General features: G+C 41.9%; 5 protein-coding genes across 7 annotated transcripts; 4 read left to right on the top strand and 1 right to left on the bottom strand.

Moving 5' to 3' along the window:
- The first annotated feature begins 271 nt into the window (after nt 1-271).
- On the top strand, nt 272-2,322 carry Nsun5 (Nop2/Sun-like domain containing protein 5). The gene is made up of 4 exons (XM_017235834.3): nt 272-436; nt 506-755; nt 1,334-1,831; nt 1,892-2,322. The coding sequence occupies exons 1-4, from the start codon at nt 314-316 to the stop codon at nt 2,320-2,322; spliced, it is 1,302 nt and encodes a 433-aa protein (XP_017091323.2). The 5' UTR covers nt 272-313.
- Nucleotides 749-1,302, top strand: LOC108121604 (uncharacterized). Its single transcript, XM_017235837.3, has one exon. The coding sequence runs from the start codon at nt 798-800 to the stop codon at nt 1,176-1,178; it is 381 nt and encodes a 126-aa protein (XP_017091326.2). The 5' UTR covers nt 749-797; the 3' UTR covers nt 1,179-1,302.
- Nucleotides 2,323-2,347: 25 nt separating the features above from the next.
- On the bottom strand, nt 2,348-5,399 carry nanos. Its single transcript, XM_017235835.3, has 4 exons — nt 5,112-5,399; nt 4,652-5,060; nt 3,635-4,086; nt 2,348-3,429 (listed from the first exon to the last, which is right to left on the bottom strand). Exons 1-4 carry the CDS (start codon nt 5,145-5,147, stop codon nt 3,166-3,168), a joined length of 1,161 nt encoding a protein of 386 aa, XP_017091324.2. The 5' UTR covers nt 5,148-5,399; the 3' UTR covers nt 2,348-3,165.
- Nucleotides 2,740-8,346, top strand: LOC108121600 (mitochondrial import inner membrane translocase subunit TIM44). 3 transcript variants are annotated; one of them, XM_017235831.3, is made up of 4 exons: nt 2,740-2,875; nt 6,119-6,199; nt 6,266-6,803; nt 6,886-8,345. In XM_017235831.3, the coding sequence occupies exons 1-4, from the start codon at nt 2,777-2,779 to the stop codon at nt 7,548-7,550; spliced, it is 1,383 nt and encodes a 460-aa protein (XP_017091320.2). In that variant the 5' UTR covers nt 2,740-2,776; the 3' UTR covers nt 7,551-8,345. The 3 variants fall into 3 exon arrangements, with proteins under 3 accessions (XP_017091320.2, XP_017091322.2, XP_070137175.1); XM_017235833.3 differs by lacking the exon at nt 2,740-2,875 and adding an exon at nt 5,963-6,013 and having other exon boundaries at nt 6,886-8,346; XM_070281074.1 differs by lacking the exon at nt 2,740-2,875 and having other exon boundaries at nt 6,248-6,803.
- A 3,720-nt stretch (nt 8,347-12,066) lies between these two features.
- LOC108121603 (uncharacterized) lies at nt 12,067-17,133 on the top strand. Its single transcript, XM_017235836.3, has 4 exons — nt 12,067-12,341; nt 14,091-14,176; nt 16,017-16,408; nt 16,470-17,133. The coding sequence occupies exons 1-4, from the start codon at nt 12,278-12,280 to the stop codon at nt 16,588-16,590; spliced, it is 663 nt and encodes a 220-aa protein (XP_017091325.2). The 5' UTR covers nt 12,067-12,277; the 3' UTR covers nt 16,591-17,133.
- Nucleotides 17,134-17,315: the final 182 nt, after the last annotated feature.

The raw sequence follows: 17,315 nt of genomic DNA, 5'->3' as shown, positions 1-17,315 counted from the left end.
CAGATAATTCTCACCCAACTCTTGTTTCCGCTCATAACTTATTTTACTCTACTTATATACACCTGCGAATAGCACTGTTTTTCGTAGGATATATTTGTATCCCCCATGTACTCTGCTCCTTAAGCTCCTAAAGCTGAAAGTAACTAACTATTTCAAGGTATATTAATCAGCCTTTAATCTAATCGTTAAAACTCCATAAAAAATCGGCAAGAAAAGTGAATTAAAATATCTATTAAATATTTTGTGACCCACTGTGCAACTAAGGATGTTGGCATGGTCACTCTAACGCAAACAACACACACACGTGACAACAATGAGTAAAAAACCGCATTCCGTAAAAGTTCCCACCCAATACAGGGCAACTGCCAAGATCCTAAAAGCAGCAGTGGAAAAGCAGAAGTCTATTAAGACCCTAATATTCGAGGAAAAGCATGCGGTAAGTCCCCAAGCCCCAATATTCGCAAGAAACTTGTACAGAACTCCTTTATCTCTGTCGCTCTTGCAGCGTGTTCGCTCCATGCATGCAGTGCTGAAGGCTTATAGCGAAAATCGTGGTGCCGTCGATAGTGCCATTGAAACAACCGGCCTGCTAAAGGATAACCCCAACTTGGACCCGAGCCTTGCAAAGGTTCTTGTTACAGAACTTATTTTCGTACGGAAGAAGTTGAACGGCGAGAGTAAACCCGTACAAAAGGTCCTCAGCTACGAGGAGAAACTGAAAGAGGCGATCAGCGGTGCAGGATTTGAGAAAAAAGGCAGGTTTACCAACAAATTATTAGCAGTATTAGCCAGCTGATATGGGCAAGCGCGGAAAGAAGCAACAGGCTAAGGAGGTTGTGGCAGAGGAGGATGCTCCTCAAGCTCTTCCAGTTCAGCGTAGTCCCCAAGAGGACACCAGCGCTGAGGTGTTCTTGTGGCTGCTTGCCTACAGTGTTCTTATGTTCACGCTGCCCTTCTTGGGCTTCTATGGCGTGCGAAGCTGGCTGCTGGAATCTTTTCCAGACCTGGACAGGTTTACGGTCAATTGCTGGTCAGTTCTGACGGCTGTTGTTATTGTAAACTTGGTGGTAGCAATGTATGTGCTTAAGGCTTTTCGCGAAAAGGCCCCACCACCATTGGAGCCAGTGGAAGAAGCCGAAGACGAGCTGGAATCATCAGAACCCAAAAAGTATCAATAATTATATCATTTGGAACTCTGCGTAGTGACTTCACTCACTTGAAGGAGTGGCAGACTGTTAATCCGTAAAAAGACATCCAAGTCGTAGAGCTTACTGAATAAATCATTCTGGACACAATTCTAAATGCTTCTTTTATTTGTCTTTACTTTAAACAGAACCCAATCCCCGCTATGTCCGCATCAACACGAACCTGTATAGCCTTTCGCAGGCTTTGGAGTACCTTGCCAGCGAAGACTGGCGACGTAAGGAGTTGCCCGCCGATGCCTCTTATGCGGACTTTCTGGCCGCCGTTAAGGCCCTTGAGGAGGACGAATTTATGACTGACTTGCAGGTGGAGGGTGTACTGGTTTTCCATCACAAGTGGTCTTCCTATTGGTCTTCCCACGAGTTTGTAAAACAAAAGAAGTTTATTCTTCAAAACAAGGGCACTTGCCTGGCCGCTGAACTGCTGGCTCCTCCGTCCGGGTCTACGGTGCTGGACATGTGCGCTGCTCCAGGGATGAAGACTCTGCACTTGTGCAACTTCATGAAAAACAAAGGTCGAATTTACGCAGTGGAGCAGTCCATGGAACGCTACCGGGTACTGTGTAATATCACTTCTGAGGCTGGCTGTGACATAGTAACTCCCATCCTGGGGGATGCTTTGAGGATGAGTAAGTGGTCAAGAAGGAATTCGTTACAAGCTAATTTACTTATCGCCAAATCTACTTTAGATGCCGAGAACTGCCCTGATGTGGAGTACATCCTGGTTGATCCCAGTTGTTCCGGCAACGGAATGCAAAGCCGAATGAATGTGTGCGACGAGGAAAAGGACGACCAGCGCCTTTTCAAGTTGGCTGGTCTGCAGGTTAAGATCCTTTCCCACGCCATGACCGCTTTTCCAAATGTGAAACGCATCGCCTATTGCACCTGCTCACTGTATAAGGAGGAGAACGAGGAGGTGGTGAAGCGTTGCCTGCAGGTGAATCCCTCCTTCAAGCTGCTGAGTTGCAAGAAGGCGCTTCGCAACAAGTGGCACAATGTGGGGGACACCGAATACGCCAAAATTGGCAAAAACGTTCTGTACTGCTTACCGGATAGCGACTTGACCGATGGAATCTTCCTAGCGCTCTTCGAGAAGCGCCGCGACGGCGAAGCAGACTAGCTTCTCTAGCAATAAAAACCACCTCTTTTAATATGAAATACACCTTTATTTTGATTCTTTTGCCATTGAATTTTCCACTTCAGCTTGTACATGTTAAAAAAATAAAAAAATAATATACTCAAAAACAATTGATAGTTTGATTTGAAATAGATTAGCGTAATGAAATATATACGCGATACATGTAATAAAAAAATAATAAATGTTCGTTTACCATCTACTACGGAATGTCAAAATTTAAAAACTCACAATAAAAATGAAAACGTAGCCGATTGTAACGAAAGTGTTCCTTGCTATTTCCTTTAGCAAGTTTCAAATTAAATTCTAATATGTAAGATCTGGCATTTCGAAAGTCAATTTCCTCAATTTTTTTTTTCTCAAAATTTTAGTACATACTGTACATCAATTACAGATATATCGAAATTTCCTCAGCCTGAGACGAACAACACTTGAAAACATGTTCGCACCTAAATTATGCAGACCAGTTCCTTCATTTAAATTTCGGATAGCGAGATGTTTCTATCGGCCACGACGATTGAACAAATATTACGATATTGTAAGTACTCTTCAATTACAAATTTGGCTTTCTTTTCACAGAAACAAACATGAATTTTTTTAAATAAATTTGTTTTGAGTTGATTGATTAGTCGTAGACTATACTGTACGTAATATAGCCATTAGACAAGTTTGGAAACTTTATAAAATCGAACGCGCCAGGCGCTACCTGTTAATGGATCTTTATCTTCTAGTAATCTCAGCCTATAAATGATCGCGCATATATATTTCTGACTATATAAACGCTTAAGAAGCTGCCAGAGCTTTGACTTTGGCGGAGATTTCTAGAGTTTAAACTTTCATTTGTGGCTTGTAATAGCTGCTCTTGGCAAGGCGGAACGACTCCGCCTTGATGGCATCCTCCATGGTGATGATCGGCTTCTTGGGGCAGTATTTAATGGTGTGCGCCGAGTCCCCAGACGCTCCACAAATGGGGCACACATAAGTGCGTAGCTTGGGGCAGAGAACACGATTGAAGCTGTCGCGAACCGTGTGGCTGTTCACCACTGCCTCCGGTTCGTTGTTGTTCTCGCAAAATACGCAATGACGATTGACCTGCAAGAGATAGAATACATAAAACGTAAAATATTGGAATAAATATATAAAATAATTCATTTAGCATCTAAATATGCTTCAGTATCAGATTTACGATTTCTCGGAAAAGAAATAACATTTTAGTGGCGGAGTTGCCACCTTTTTCAAACATTTAAAAAGTGCGCAATACAATTCCAGGAAGCTTAGAACTATGATCTTTACTCACATCTTTTGACTTGTTGTTGAAACGCTTATATTTATTGGCGTTGTTGGAGATGCTTCCACTGCGCAAATGATCAGGTTGAATAGGGAATCCCAGACTGACCCCCATGCCCGGTAGGGGGGCTACAGGCACAGCCGCTTGGGCCTGAAGGTTTGCAGCATTGGCGGCGGGCATGTAGGACATTTGCCGCCAAACGTTGTTGAGCTGCTCGCGATAATTGTTTAGCCAGTGAGCCGACAGTGGCGCCGGTACTGAAACAGGCGCCAAGTTAACATTAGCACTGGCCTGAGCCGCTGAAGTCTGTCCCAATGGCGCCAGGAGAGGAGGCGGCGGCGGCGGCGGCGTCAAGGCTTGTGGCGGAGCACTGCCATAGTGGAAGCGATTGATGTCGTCGCTCACGTAGCCATTAGCCGCAAACTCCTGCATCACATCCTGCATGGATCCATGAGCGTTTTCTGAAAGTTGATAGCTTTTTAAAATAGATTCTACGTCGATCTTCAGCTCCATTATAGCCTAAATCCCACTAATTAATTTTGAAGACGTTAAGAACGAAATTTTGTGGTGGTTTGGTTCGAATTTCACAAGTTAATTTTTAAGACGTAAATTTCCCGTGCTCCGTTTTGCTCGAAAAACGGTCAAAAATGAGCGAAAGCGAAGATCAGTAAACAGTGAAGAACGGAAAGAAGTATTGAGAGTATTGGTAAAAGGAAGTGTTGTACAAGGTCAATGACCCAGTATTAAAAGCATAAAGCTTAAAAATTTCAAACGATTAAGTTTAGGAATATTAGTTTAAGGGATTATACTGTTTTAAAATTTTATAATTTAATTGTTTTTAAAAATTCTTTTCCTTGTTTCACGACGCCCATGGTGCAACTGTATTTCGGACAGCAGTCATCTCGTTTTCCCTCACTTTTGTTATTTTTTTTTTTGCGTTCTATTTCTGCGACGCCATTTCGTTAGTGCCCCATATTTGTTAGTGTTTTTTTTTTTATTTAGGATGGCCTTAATGCCCCCACTTACCTGATGCGCCAGTGGTAAGCTGCGCAAAGTTCTTTAGGGATCGCGCAATCTCATCCTTCTGCTGATGATTTATATTTGCCGCAGCCGCCGAAGCAGCCAACGCCAACTGATGTTGCGCCAAGGCCAATTGATGTTGTTGCTGCTGGAGCAACAATTGGTAATGGTATTGGCGTTGCAGGAGCAGCGTATTGGCTGCGACTGCGCTATCAGCCAAAAGGGGAAAATGCGACGCCTGCGCAGTTGGTTCCGGAGTAAGGGGCGTCAGCGGTGTGCTGGGGGGACTTAGCGTAGCAGACGAAACGGAAGGAGTGGGAGGTAGGCTCCCAGTTGTGCCGCTAGTGTCCAAATACATATCCTGGATGCCCAGCAAGTTGATCCCGCCCCTTCCATGGAAGGCCGAGTAATTCTCCTGCGTTGGCGGATTAACCAATTGTTCGCGAAGGATTCTGTTGCTACTTACGGCTGCTGCACTGCCCTCCAGGTTGCTCCGGAACATGGCGGCCAAGTAACTGTTATCCTGCGAACTTTACACTACAAAATCCTAGCTTAGGTGTATTTATGAAGTATTTGTTGCGCTACTTCTTCGCGGTTAAAATTTACTTGAAACAAAAAAAAAAAAAACTAGGTTTAAGCAGCGTAATGTTGCAAATCGCAATTACTGAGACAACAGGCGCCAGCTACACAAGCACAAAATGAAGTGAAGCCGCTTCTTGGTATTATGTCCAAATTGGCGCCAAGTAACGGTACTTGGTAAGCGATGGCAAAAGCCTAAGAAGCAGTCGCTGTGATGGGCCGATAAGTGAAGTATGTTATCGATAGGTCTTAGCTTTTTTTGCGAAGGATTGGCTTGATAATTATTTGTAGATTATTTTTTTTTTTCTTTGATCGGTCTTTATTATTATTTTGTTTTATATGCAAGATTGTGAGACATTTCATGGTGGCCAAACTGGCAGCAAACTATTCAAAAAATCGCAGAGCAAACATAAAAAAAAAACCTAGCATGTTTGTCTTACCTATCAAAAAAAAAACAAAAACGATCTCCATAACAGATCACGCCCCCGTTGCTGCGGCAACAAACACGCTTCACCGTCACATCTATCTACTGCCATTGCACAACACAATTCAAATATTCGCGCGTCCCGCATAGGCCCAGACCACCTGACGAAAGTAATCGAACTATCGGCAAACGACGGTCGCTTTGCAACACGGCCGCGTTTAACGAAAGCGAAGAGAACAGCTGACCGCTGATACGTGCGTGGTTCGCGGCAGGAATTACATAAAGTTTAGAGTCTCTGACGCGATACTCGAGAAGATTCGCTTCAGCTAAAAAGCCCCGCGAACAACCATCAGCCCATCGCCATGGTAGGTTCACTCAGATTTCTGGTTTCCAATAGGTCCTCAGAAACACCTGTACATGTGCGAATTTCGAGGTTATTCAAAAGATTTATTCAAACTTTTCCATTACAGTACAGAATAGCTGCCCTTGCACGGGAGCGTGCCTGCTATTTCACGTGCCAGCAGGCGACGCAGAACCTTCAGCAGCAGCAGGTGAGTCCTTATTATTGAGCTCCAAATCAAACCCAAGGTTAATTCAAGATTCCGCTTTTATTGTAGCCACGGTTTTATAGCGCTCCAGGAAGGAGGGCCGGCTTCTTCTCTCAGTTCATTGACAACATGCGTTCCGAGATGGACAAGAATAAGGAGATCAAGGACAACATTCGAAAGTTTCGGGAAGAGGCTCAGAAGCTGGAAGAGTCGGATGCTTTGAAGTCGGCCCGCCAAAAGTTCAACATCGTCGAATCCGAAGCTCAGAAGTCGTCCAGCAAGCTCAAAGAACAGCTGGGTGCCATCAAGGAGAAGGTGGGCGATGTCCTGGATGACGCTACCAAGTCGGACTTGGCCAAAAAGGTTAGCGAGGAGCTCTCAAAGACGGCGAAGGGTGTCAGTGACACGATAACGGACACCAGCGGCAAGCTGGGACAGTCTGGCGCGTTCCAAGCCATCTCCAGCACGACGACGGCTATCAAAAAGGAGATGGACAGCACGAGTATAGACAACAGGGTGTATCGATCTCCGATTCAGTTGCGCAAGCGTGTCCAGGTAGACCTGAGCGATAGCGATCGCGTTGTCGAGCCCAACACCGAGGCAACTGGTTAGTGATCTATTTTGGAGACTTGATCAAAGGTCAACCCTTAAAGTATTATAATAATAATGTTATTTTGCCCGATCTGCAGGTGTGGAGCTGCACAAGGACTCGAAGTTCTACCAGTCATGGGAGAACTTTAAGAACAACAATTCTTATGTAAATAAAGTAATTGACTGGAAGATGAAGTATGATGAGTCTGAGAACCCTATGATTCGAGCATCCCGCCTCCTAACCGACAAGGTATCCGATGTAATGGGAGGTCTCTTCTCGAAGACGGAACTTTCCGAAACGATGACGGAGCTTGTCAAGATCGACCCGAGCTTTGACCAGAAGGAGTTCTTACACGATTGCGAGACGGACATTATTCCTAACATTTTAGAGGCGATTGTCCGGGGAGATTTGGAGATATTAAAGGACTGGTGCTTTGAGAGCACGTACAATATTATCGCCACCCCCATAACGCAAGCGAAAAAGGCTGGCCTTTACCTGGACTCCAAAATTCTGGATATCGAGAACATCGAATTAGCTATGGGCAAAGTAATGGAGCAAGGACCCGTGCTGATCATCACGTTCCAGGCGCAACAGATCATGTGCGTGCGAGACCAAAAAGCCCAGGTGGTCGAAGGTGATCCGGAGAAGGTGATGCGGGTGCACTACGTCTGGGTACTGTGCCGGGACCGCAACGAACTCAATCCCAAAGCTGCTTGGCGGCTGATGGAGTTATCCGCCAACAGCCAGGAACAATTTGTTTAGCGCGCTGTCACCCGCCATTATTTTTTACAGAGCAGTTTAAGTTTCCATAATTTCTCAAACCGCAAAACGAACAGATCACTGGACACTGAGCATAGACGACGAACTGACCACGAACTCGACCTGCAGGACTCCACCAGTGTGTACAAAAGTTTCGCTTTCGATTGCTTTGAAAGTTTTGTCCGCCATGGGCTGCTGGTCGGTCCTGAAACACTTCCGCCCCTTCAATCTCCGGACCGCAGCAGTCCTCCGGCTGGCGACGCACCTTTCGTTCCTTGCGGCCACGCCCCCTACCGAACTGCCCGGTAAGGAGAGGGATGTCGGTGCGGGGATTGGCCGTCGGGATCGTGGTTCCTCCGCTAGTGTCCTAACTAAACTGACTAAATCTAGAACGTTGAAGCTTAAAGTGCAAGCGCACTATGCCTGGCGGCATAGACGCAACAGTAGAGACATTAAGGCAAATTGTTGAGTATAGAGTTCTTTAGGTATTTTAAGGCCTCCCCCACATCAACCATATTATAAAGATAGAGATCGCATCTCGTGTAAATACGGAATTCGCCCGGCGCAGCCTGGGCAACGAAAAATTGACTGTACACACGGAATCCAATGAGTTGTACGCAAGGCAGAACGCACTCAGAATGTCTAAAAAAAAATAAAATTTTCATATTTTTGGATCTACCATTAAAGCTCCTGGTGAATTCTTAAGAAATAAGTGTTAAGTTTCCAATCCTTTGTATTCGAACATCCTCAAAGGCTCCTAGCACGTGTAGAAAATAAAAACCCCCAATACTTTTACGAAAAAATCAAATTTTGTGTGAATTTTATTACTTTGTTTAAAAGATTGAAAGAATTGAATTTCTGTGTCCAGCTTTGTTCAACTTTAGTTTCTGTATTGAGTAAATAAATGTTTCTGGATATAAAACGCTCAGTACCTTTTCTAAAAATATTATGAAATATTGTATTTTTTTCTTGACTAAAGTCATGAAGCTTTATACACTTGCAGAGGCTATTATTCTTGATAAATTAATACGACATTACCATCTTTCCTAGGGATTCTATGAAGGGAAGGGGAAAACCCCATTTTCAAGGGATCAAGGGACGAAAAATGATCAAAAAATCTACAAAATATTTTGTCTCAGGATTTTGATGCAGAATGGTGGCAAATAGATCCAGAAATCGTTTAAGGTACTCCGCTTGAGAATCGAATGAGAATTGGGGAAGATAGAGCCATCACTGTGGGCCCTATTGGAAAAAACCCCATTTTCAAGGGATCCCATCACGAAAAATGGAGAAAAAAACTAAAAAATATTTTGTCTCTGGATTTTGATGCAGAATGGTGGAGATTCGATCCAGAAATCGTTTAAGGTATTCCGATTGAGAATCGGATGAGAATTGGGGAAGAGATAGCCATCACTGTGGACCCTATAGGGGAAAACCCCATTTTCAAGGGATGCCATCACGAAAAATGGACAAAAAATTTAAAAAATATTTTGTCTCTGGATTTTGATGCAGAATGGTGGAGATTCGATCCAGAAATCGTTTAAGGTATTCCGATTGAGAATAGGATGAGAATTGGGGAAGATATAGCCATCACTGTGGGCCCTATTGGAAAAAAACCCCATTTTCAAGGGATCCCATCACGAAAAATGGAGAAAAAATCTAAAAAATATTTTGTCTCTGGATTTTGATGCAGATTGGTGGAGATTCGATCCAGAAATCGTTTAAGGTATTCCGATTGAGAATCGGATGAGAATTGGGGAAGATATAGCCATCACTGTGGGCCCTATTGGAAAAAAACCCCATTTTCAAGGGATCCCATCACGAAAAATGGACAAAAAATTTAAAAAATATTTTGTCTCTGGATTTTGATGCAGAATGGTGGAGATTCGATCCAGAAATCGTTTGAGGTATTCCGATTGAGAATCGGATGAGAATTGGGGAAGATATAGCCATCACTGTGGGCCCTATTGGAAAAAACCCCATTTTCAAGGGATCCCATCACGAAAAATGGAGAAAAAATCTAAAAAATATTTTGTCTCTGGATTTTGGTGCAGAATGGTGGAGATTCGATCCAGAAATCGATTAAGGTATTCCGCTTGAGAATCGGATGAGAATTGGGGAAGATATAGCCATCACTGTGGGCCCTATTGGGAAAACCCCCATTTTCAAGGGATCCCATCACGAAAAATGGAAAAAAAATCTAAAAAATATTTTGTCTCAAGTTTTTAATGTAGAACGGTGGCGAATCGAACCAGAAATCGTTTAAGGTACTCCGCTTGAGAATCGGATGAGAATTGAGGAAGATATAGCCATCACTGTGGACCCTATAGGGGAAAACCCCATTTCAAGGGATCCCATCACAAAAAATGGACAAAAAATCTAAAAAATATTTTGTCTCAGGATTTTGATGTAGAACGGTGGCGAATCGAACCAGAAATCGTTTAAGGTACTCCGCTTGAGAATCGGATGAGAATTGAGGAAGATATAGCCATCACTGTGGACCCTATAGGGGAAAACCCCATTTCAAGGGATCCCATCACGAAAAATGGACAAAAAATCTAAAAAATATTTTGTCTCAGGATTTTGATGTAGAACGGTGGCGAATCGAACCAGAAATCGTTTAAGGTACTCCGCTTGAGAATCGGATGAGAATTGGGGAAGATATAGCCATTACTGTGGACCCTATTGGTGAAAACCCCATTTCAAGGGATCCCATCATGAAAAATGGGCAAAAAATCTAAAAAATATTTTGTCTCAGGATTTTGATGTAGAACGGTGGCGAATCGCTCCAGAAATCGTTTAAGGTACTCCGCTTGAGAATCGGATGAGAATTGGGGAAGATATAGCCATCACTGTGGACCCTATAGGGGAAAACCCCATTTCAAGGGATCCCATCACGAAAAATGGACAAAAAATCTAAAAAATATTTTTTCTCAGGATTTTGATTTAGAACGGTGGCGAATCGAACCAGAAATCGTTTAAGGTACTCCGCTTGAGAATCGGATGAGAATTAGGGAAGATATAGCCATCACTGTGGACCCTATAGGGGAAAACCCCATTTCAAGGGATCCCATCACGAAAAATGGACAAAAAATCTAAAAAATATTTTGTCTCAGGATTTTGATGTAGAACGGTGGCGAATCGATCCAGAAATCGTTTAAGGTACTCCGCTTGAGAATCGGATGAGAATTGGGGAAGATATAGCCATCACTGTGGACCCTATAGGGGAAAACCCCATTTCATGGGATCCCATCATGAAAAATGGACAAAAAATCTAAAAAATATTTTGTCTCAGGATTTTGATGTAGAACGGTGGCGAATCGAACCAGAAATCGTTTAAGGTACTCCGCTTGAGAATCGGATGAGAATTGGGGAAGATATAGCCATCACTGTGGACCCTATAGGGGAAAACCCCATTTCAAGGGATCCCATCACGAAAAATAGACAAAAAATCTAAAAAATATTTTGTCTCAGGATTTTTATGTAGAACGGTGGCGAATCGATCCAGAAATCGTTTAAGGTACTCCGCTTGAGAATCGGATGAGAATTGGGGAAGATATAGCCATCACTGTGGACCCTATAGGGGAAAACCCCATTTCAAGGGATCCCATCACGAAAAATGGTCAAAAAATTTAAAAAATATTTTGTCTCAGGATTTTGATGTAGAACGGTGGCGAATCGATCCAGAAATCGTTTAAGGTACTCCGCTTGAGAATCGGATGAGAATTGGGGAAGATATAGCCATCACTGTGGACCCTATAGGGGAAAACCCCATTTCAAGGGATCCCATCACGAAAAATAGACAAAAAATCTAAAAAATATTTTGTCTCAGGATTTTTATGTAGAACGGTGGCGAATCGATCCAGAAATCGTTTAAGGTACTCCGCTTGAGAATCGGATGAGAATTGAGGAAGATATAGCCATCACTGTGGACCCTATAGGGGAAAACCCCATTCAAGGGATCCCATCACGAAAAATGGTCAAAAAATCTAAAAAATATTTTGTCTCAGGATTTTGATGTAGAACGGTGGCGAATCGATCCAGAAATCGTTTAAGGTACTCCGCTTGAGAATCGGATGAGAATTGGGGAAGATATAGCCATCACTGTGGACCCTATAGGGGAAAACCCCATTTCAAGGGATCCCATCACGAAAAATGGACAAAAAATCTAAAAAATATTTTGTCTCTGAATTTTAATGCAGATCCCATCATATCCTCTATATTGTCCTCTAGTTGCCATATAACTGAACAGTATTTTGAAGATAGAACTGGACTTTTGGACTTTTTGTAAGTTCTGTGTTCCAATAGATTGGTTTTATAATAATATCTTATACGGATTACTATACTATATATTTGCGATAAATATTCTGAATATCTATATGTAAGATGTTTATTATAAAAACTTAAAGTCCATTGCGAATACCCCCAAACAAGTTAACAGCTCTGTTACCAACCGACACCTTGATCAGGTAACATTTAAGCGAGCTTCGGCCGACGAGAAAACCTCGTTCGCCTTTCATTCAATCTCATTTGAGTCGGAAAGCTCGCCGCGTTCACACGACAATCGGCAGCGGAATATAAAGACCCAGAACAGAACCTATAAGGCTTATTCATCCGGCGTAATATACATATCCACCGATCGAGTGGCGACTAATTCGTGCGTGTGTGATAAGGAGTTAATTGATAAAGGAAGTGACGCTCCTACCCGCATAAGCAAAATATCGCAAAAAATGGCACTGCCCAAAAAATTAGTTCTCTTTAGCATTGGTCTTCTGGTGCTGCTGTTGGCGGATTGTAAGTACCACAGAAATAGATATATGTATGTAGCTACCAATGACACAAGCGGGCCATAAAAGATAGATAACCAGACCCAAGACCCAAGGCAAACAGACGCACAGCTCTCGATAATTCCACTTCTTCTGCAGGGAAACTAGTTTCGAGCGCAGCTGGAAGAGATGTGCTATAGATGGAGCCGCCACTTGGCCAGACAGTTAAACAGTTTACGGTTCACCCTTTTCTTCTTAAGTGCCTGCCAAGAGTCAAGACCCAGGTCCGGTTCGGGTTCGGGTTTGATTGCGCTGTTTTGTAAACCTGGCTTACAGCGTATAAATATGGGGTTTTTATTATGGTGGACGACCGCCTGCAGTCCCAGAGCCATGAATCGTCCATCAAGGTCCCATCAGGCCGCGAAATTAAAATGGCAAGACTTTAATTCCAGGGGACTCCAGCTGGCGCGCCGTGCAGATAAGATATTTCCATAGCTTTGTTGGTTTGTGGTTACATGATTGATACGCAGTTACCAGAACAATTGTGGAAACAAATTATAGTCATTTACATATATATTTCTTGAAAAAAAAAAGAAAGAAGGATACCTCTCGCCATCAACAAGGATATTTTAAAAATAATTCTTGCTACTTTTAAACAAAGAGCTTCATATAGAAAACTTTTTCCCCCAAACTGGTATAGAGTACTGGGTCTAAGAGTATATTTCAAAGAAAAATCATTAAAGTTTAACTTTTAAAAACATTTAAAATAGAAAACCAGCACGTGTATTTCATAAACGGTGGCAATATTTTACTTTATTGCCTGATATACACCTTTATAAGGACTTTGCCAAAAGATACTCAGTTTATACTGGAAGATTATGAGGTGTCAGATGTTTATGCATTGAGTTTATGGGTCTGGGGCGAAATAAGTTTCCCAACAGATGGGGTTTTTTTGATAAGAAGTTCTGGAACCCATTGACACATTTCAAAAGTGGATCATGTTATCATTGGGAGAAGACAAGGCTTTTGTCACCGTCACGTATGGGTGGTGGTATTTAAAGTGGGTGAATTACGAATGTCAAATGCAATGAAATGCAAGACTTCATTGCTATATCAGGTGTTTTTTGTGGAATTTTTCGGGGGACCTATCAAGTTGTTGGCGATTTGGACGCGTTTTGCGAGCGGTTTATGCGAATCGAATGGTAATCAACTTGTGCCAGTCGTTTGTGGCATTAGAAATGTGTTTATTGTTTGTTTTGTGCCATATAGTATATATGGACTGGTTTGGAAGGCAAACTTTATTCGCATACAGCCGCGGTCAAAGATATAAGCGCGTTTTAATAATTAAGATAATATGGTGGAATAATAATTTAATAAAGGGTCTCAGCATAGTTCTAGAATCTAGACTAATCTTATCAATTATATGGTTTGGTTTTTAATTGGAGGTACTAGTTATTCATGAGCTGCTGTGCCCGTAGTATGGTTTGCCAAAAAAAGAGTTGGCCAAGAATCCGTGTCAACTGATAAAACATTCCTTATTGTCTGGGTCTGGTTACTTCTGAATAAAATCAGAGTTTAAAGATAAGCAAACATATCTGCGCGTGTATTTTAATGGGCCGCAATATTGCGAAGGTGCTAGCCACGAAATCTCGTCACAAATATTTGCGCTTCTCCGTAAGTAGGAAGATTTCAGGTAGTACGATAAGCTGTAACCAAACACCCGGCCAATTCAAGCGAACTGAATAACTCACTTCGGCTTAATTGTTTTCTCTTTTAGCCCATGCCAAGCCCTCGCAGGATTTGCCAAGTGCCCCGACGGAGCTAAGTGATCTGGTCTCCCAAAATCAGACACATGTCGTAAAGGTGAGTGAGTCGAAGGGAATAAACCTTAAAAGCCGAAAATGTTGGGGTAACTGGGCTAAAAAGTTTTAAGAACGGGACAAAGCCCCAGACAAACCACTCGGGTTTGACTGACGCACGAAATACGATCCGATGCATTTTTGGTTTATTTTTATCCAGAACCGGAAATTTACGCTTTACGTACGTTTATTTATTTTCACTTTGATTAAATGCATAACCACAAGAAGACACGCGCGGCGTTTGCCTTTTAAGGGGGCTTTAAAAAAAAAAAAAATACAAAAAATATGCATACGCAATAAAACTTTCAGTGGCCCGGGCGTTTGCATAAAATTAAAGAAACCCCGGCTACCAGGCGTATCGAGCTTTTCCAACGGCTTAGTCACGAAGTTCCATCAAAACAGGGTCTTAAAATTTGTAAAGACAATACTCCAACTTCCCCTATCAGAGAGCTTAGTTTGATGAGTCACCGAAACAAATCGGACTGGATGTTCTGGGTAATTCCTCGACTCGTGACGTTTGAATGCCGATCCCCCCTGTATCTTGCCCGGGGATTACCTGAGATTTCATGATTGTCTATCTCAAAAACTAAACTATTCCAAATGATCATATCCACATCTCGTGCTTGTCACCTTTTTGTTTAGTTTTTTTGCTTATTGTCAATGCAATTGTCGTTAGTTGTAAACAATTCGACCAATTACTCGAAATAAAGTGACTGTCTCGGATTTGAGTCGGAAACGAGTCACGTAGTCGTAAAATATTGTTTCTGCCCAATTACAGAGAGTTCACATCCCGACCCCTTCGGTCATCAAGGTCAGAGATCTAAAGAGGGCTTGTTTAAATAATTTGCAGTGAGAGTGATCTCTGGCTGTTGGTAGTTTCTTCAAAACAACAAAGCTTAGCCACTAATTACCATGCGATATGAAAAAATGGATAAACAAATTATGAAAGATAAGTTTTGGTGACCTTTCTGATAACGTGGCTAATTTAAACAGCTGTAAGTGGCATGGAACCCAAGTTGAGGTACAATTTCCTAGGTGTTTGGTAATAAAGAGTGAAAAATTATCACCTTAGACTGGCTAATAGAGACGCAAGTAAAATGAGACGGGGCTTAAGCGATGATTAATAGGTCCAGAAAAGTTTGGCGCGCAAAAAACTGTTGAAATTTTTAGCATGTGAGTCAGTATAAGCTCCGATTTCCTTTCAGTACAATTTTGAATGCATTACTGCTCGTTGCTAAGCCAACAGTTGACACTTGAAATATTAAAAAAAATTTATGCATTATAAAACAAAATTATTTGCATTAGGAATTTTAAACGCGTTTTGAAAAAAACTTGTTAATGCCAAGTTCATGTAATAAGTAAAAAAAGTAATATTTTGTCAATATTATGGGATGATCTCAGTGACGATCCATTGAAAAATACGCCTCCACCTAATTTAAACCATTTTAAAGCACCCACTGGAAGTTGTTAGTTTTCTAATTGTTAATAGAACTTGCATAGCATCACGTGCAAAGTGAAATTAATAATAAATGGCGCCGGCGAAAGTATCTTTGATGACCCGCTTTTTGTATTGATTAAGTGTGGGCAAATAAAAAATTGTCTATTAAATACGTTTCTACATTTATAACAAAACGATTTATCATTTTAAATACACTTTATAAAACCAGAAAGAAAAGCTAACTTCTGACGGGGCGAAGTTCATATTTTCTTGAAATTAAATAACCATTACTATTGCTAACGGTATACTTATGGACCAAGTTCTATTTATACAATCATGAAATTTTTAAAACACGGTTATATTTACAAAATAAGTTAATTTAAATATCAAATCTAATTTATTTCAGGATTCTGACGCAGATATGAATTCTTCGGTAGAGTCCGAAGAGAAATTAGAACCGCGTCAGTCCTATCCCCACCGCGATGAAGACCAACTTAACTCGGCCACCAATGTTGTCCTAGCCGGAAACTACAAGTACGATGTGGAGATCCTCGAGTCCGGTGACGAGAGTCACTCGGCGGAGAGCGAGGAGCTGGAGGAGCGATTCAAGGGCAGGGGAGTGGTCTTCAGCTCGGACAGCGACACCTTCGCCTCGGAGAACATCGAGGTGACGCCCGTCGATGTGCAAGCGGATGCCGTCAGCGAGGGTCATGTGCTGCTCGGTATCGTGGTGGTGGCACTGGCCTTGGTTTCCATCTGCCTGTATGCCGGCCTGGTCATATGGCGTTCGCATCTGGAGTAAGTTTTTGGCTAATTGGCTTAATTTGCAGAGTGCTAATATTGTTTTTTGTTTGTTTAGGCAGCGGTATGGAATGCGAGAGCGACTGGTGAACCGGGATCTGGAGGAGGAGGCCGGCATCGACGACGCTGATTATCAAGTCTACGCTCCGACCACGACGACGGCCACGCCCCGGGCGTAGTCAGTTCGATCTGGTCCGATTAAAACCGATGCAGCGCGCGAGAATTGGGCCTGGTTTTAGTTAGCGGTTGAGAGAGCGGTCCAATCCAAATCCAAATGACAAAGACGGTGACAACGAGGATGGAAATAGACAGAACTCGAGCAATTGTCTATAATGAATGCCATAAATTTCCACGACAAGCTGAAAAGCATTCCGCTTCCCAATTACCCTCTAATGGTGGTGCTAAAGGTCGTCTAGACTTTCAAATAGCGCACTTGACAACGCCAATTAGTTATTAAGTTTCTGTGATATTGTTCTAGAGATTCTTTTGTACGTCCTTTCACTAACAATATGCATAGAACCAACGTAATTGATAATAAAATAACACCAATAATTTTAAAGAGATATTGAAAAAAGCATTTACCAAATCTTCCAAATTCGCAGATTATTAAACATTATTTAGGTCTTAAAGAGTAAATATTCCTATTCAGTAAATAATTATTTCATCTATAATATTAAGTTAGCTAATAATAAAGAACGAAAAAATCAAAGTTTAAATTCAAATGAAGCGCTTTTTCTGTTTTTCCAACACTATTGCCAAAAACTTTGTTTTGGCGACTCCCTTTATTTTGGTTTATAAAAGAAAAAATGTATTAAATTATTGAGAAGATGAATTAAAAATTTATGTATGTCTTAGATATATTTTGACAACATTTTCTTATACGGTTTAAAAGCTCTATTGTTTT

This window comes from Drosophila bipectinata, chromosome 3R (assembly GCF_030179905.1).
Source record: "Drosophila bipectinata strain 14024-0381.07 chromosome 3R, DbipHiC1v2, whole genome shotgun sequence".
NCBI classification, from domain to species: Eukaryota; Metazoa; Arthropoda; class Insecta; order Diptera; family Drosophilidae; genus Drosophila; species Drosophila bipectinata.
The sequence above is the reverse complement of the archived record's forward strand: the minus strand, read 5'-3'. Positions and strand labels throughout refer to the sequence as shown.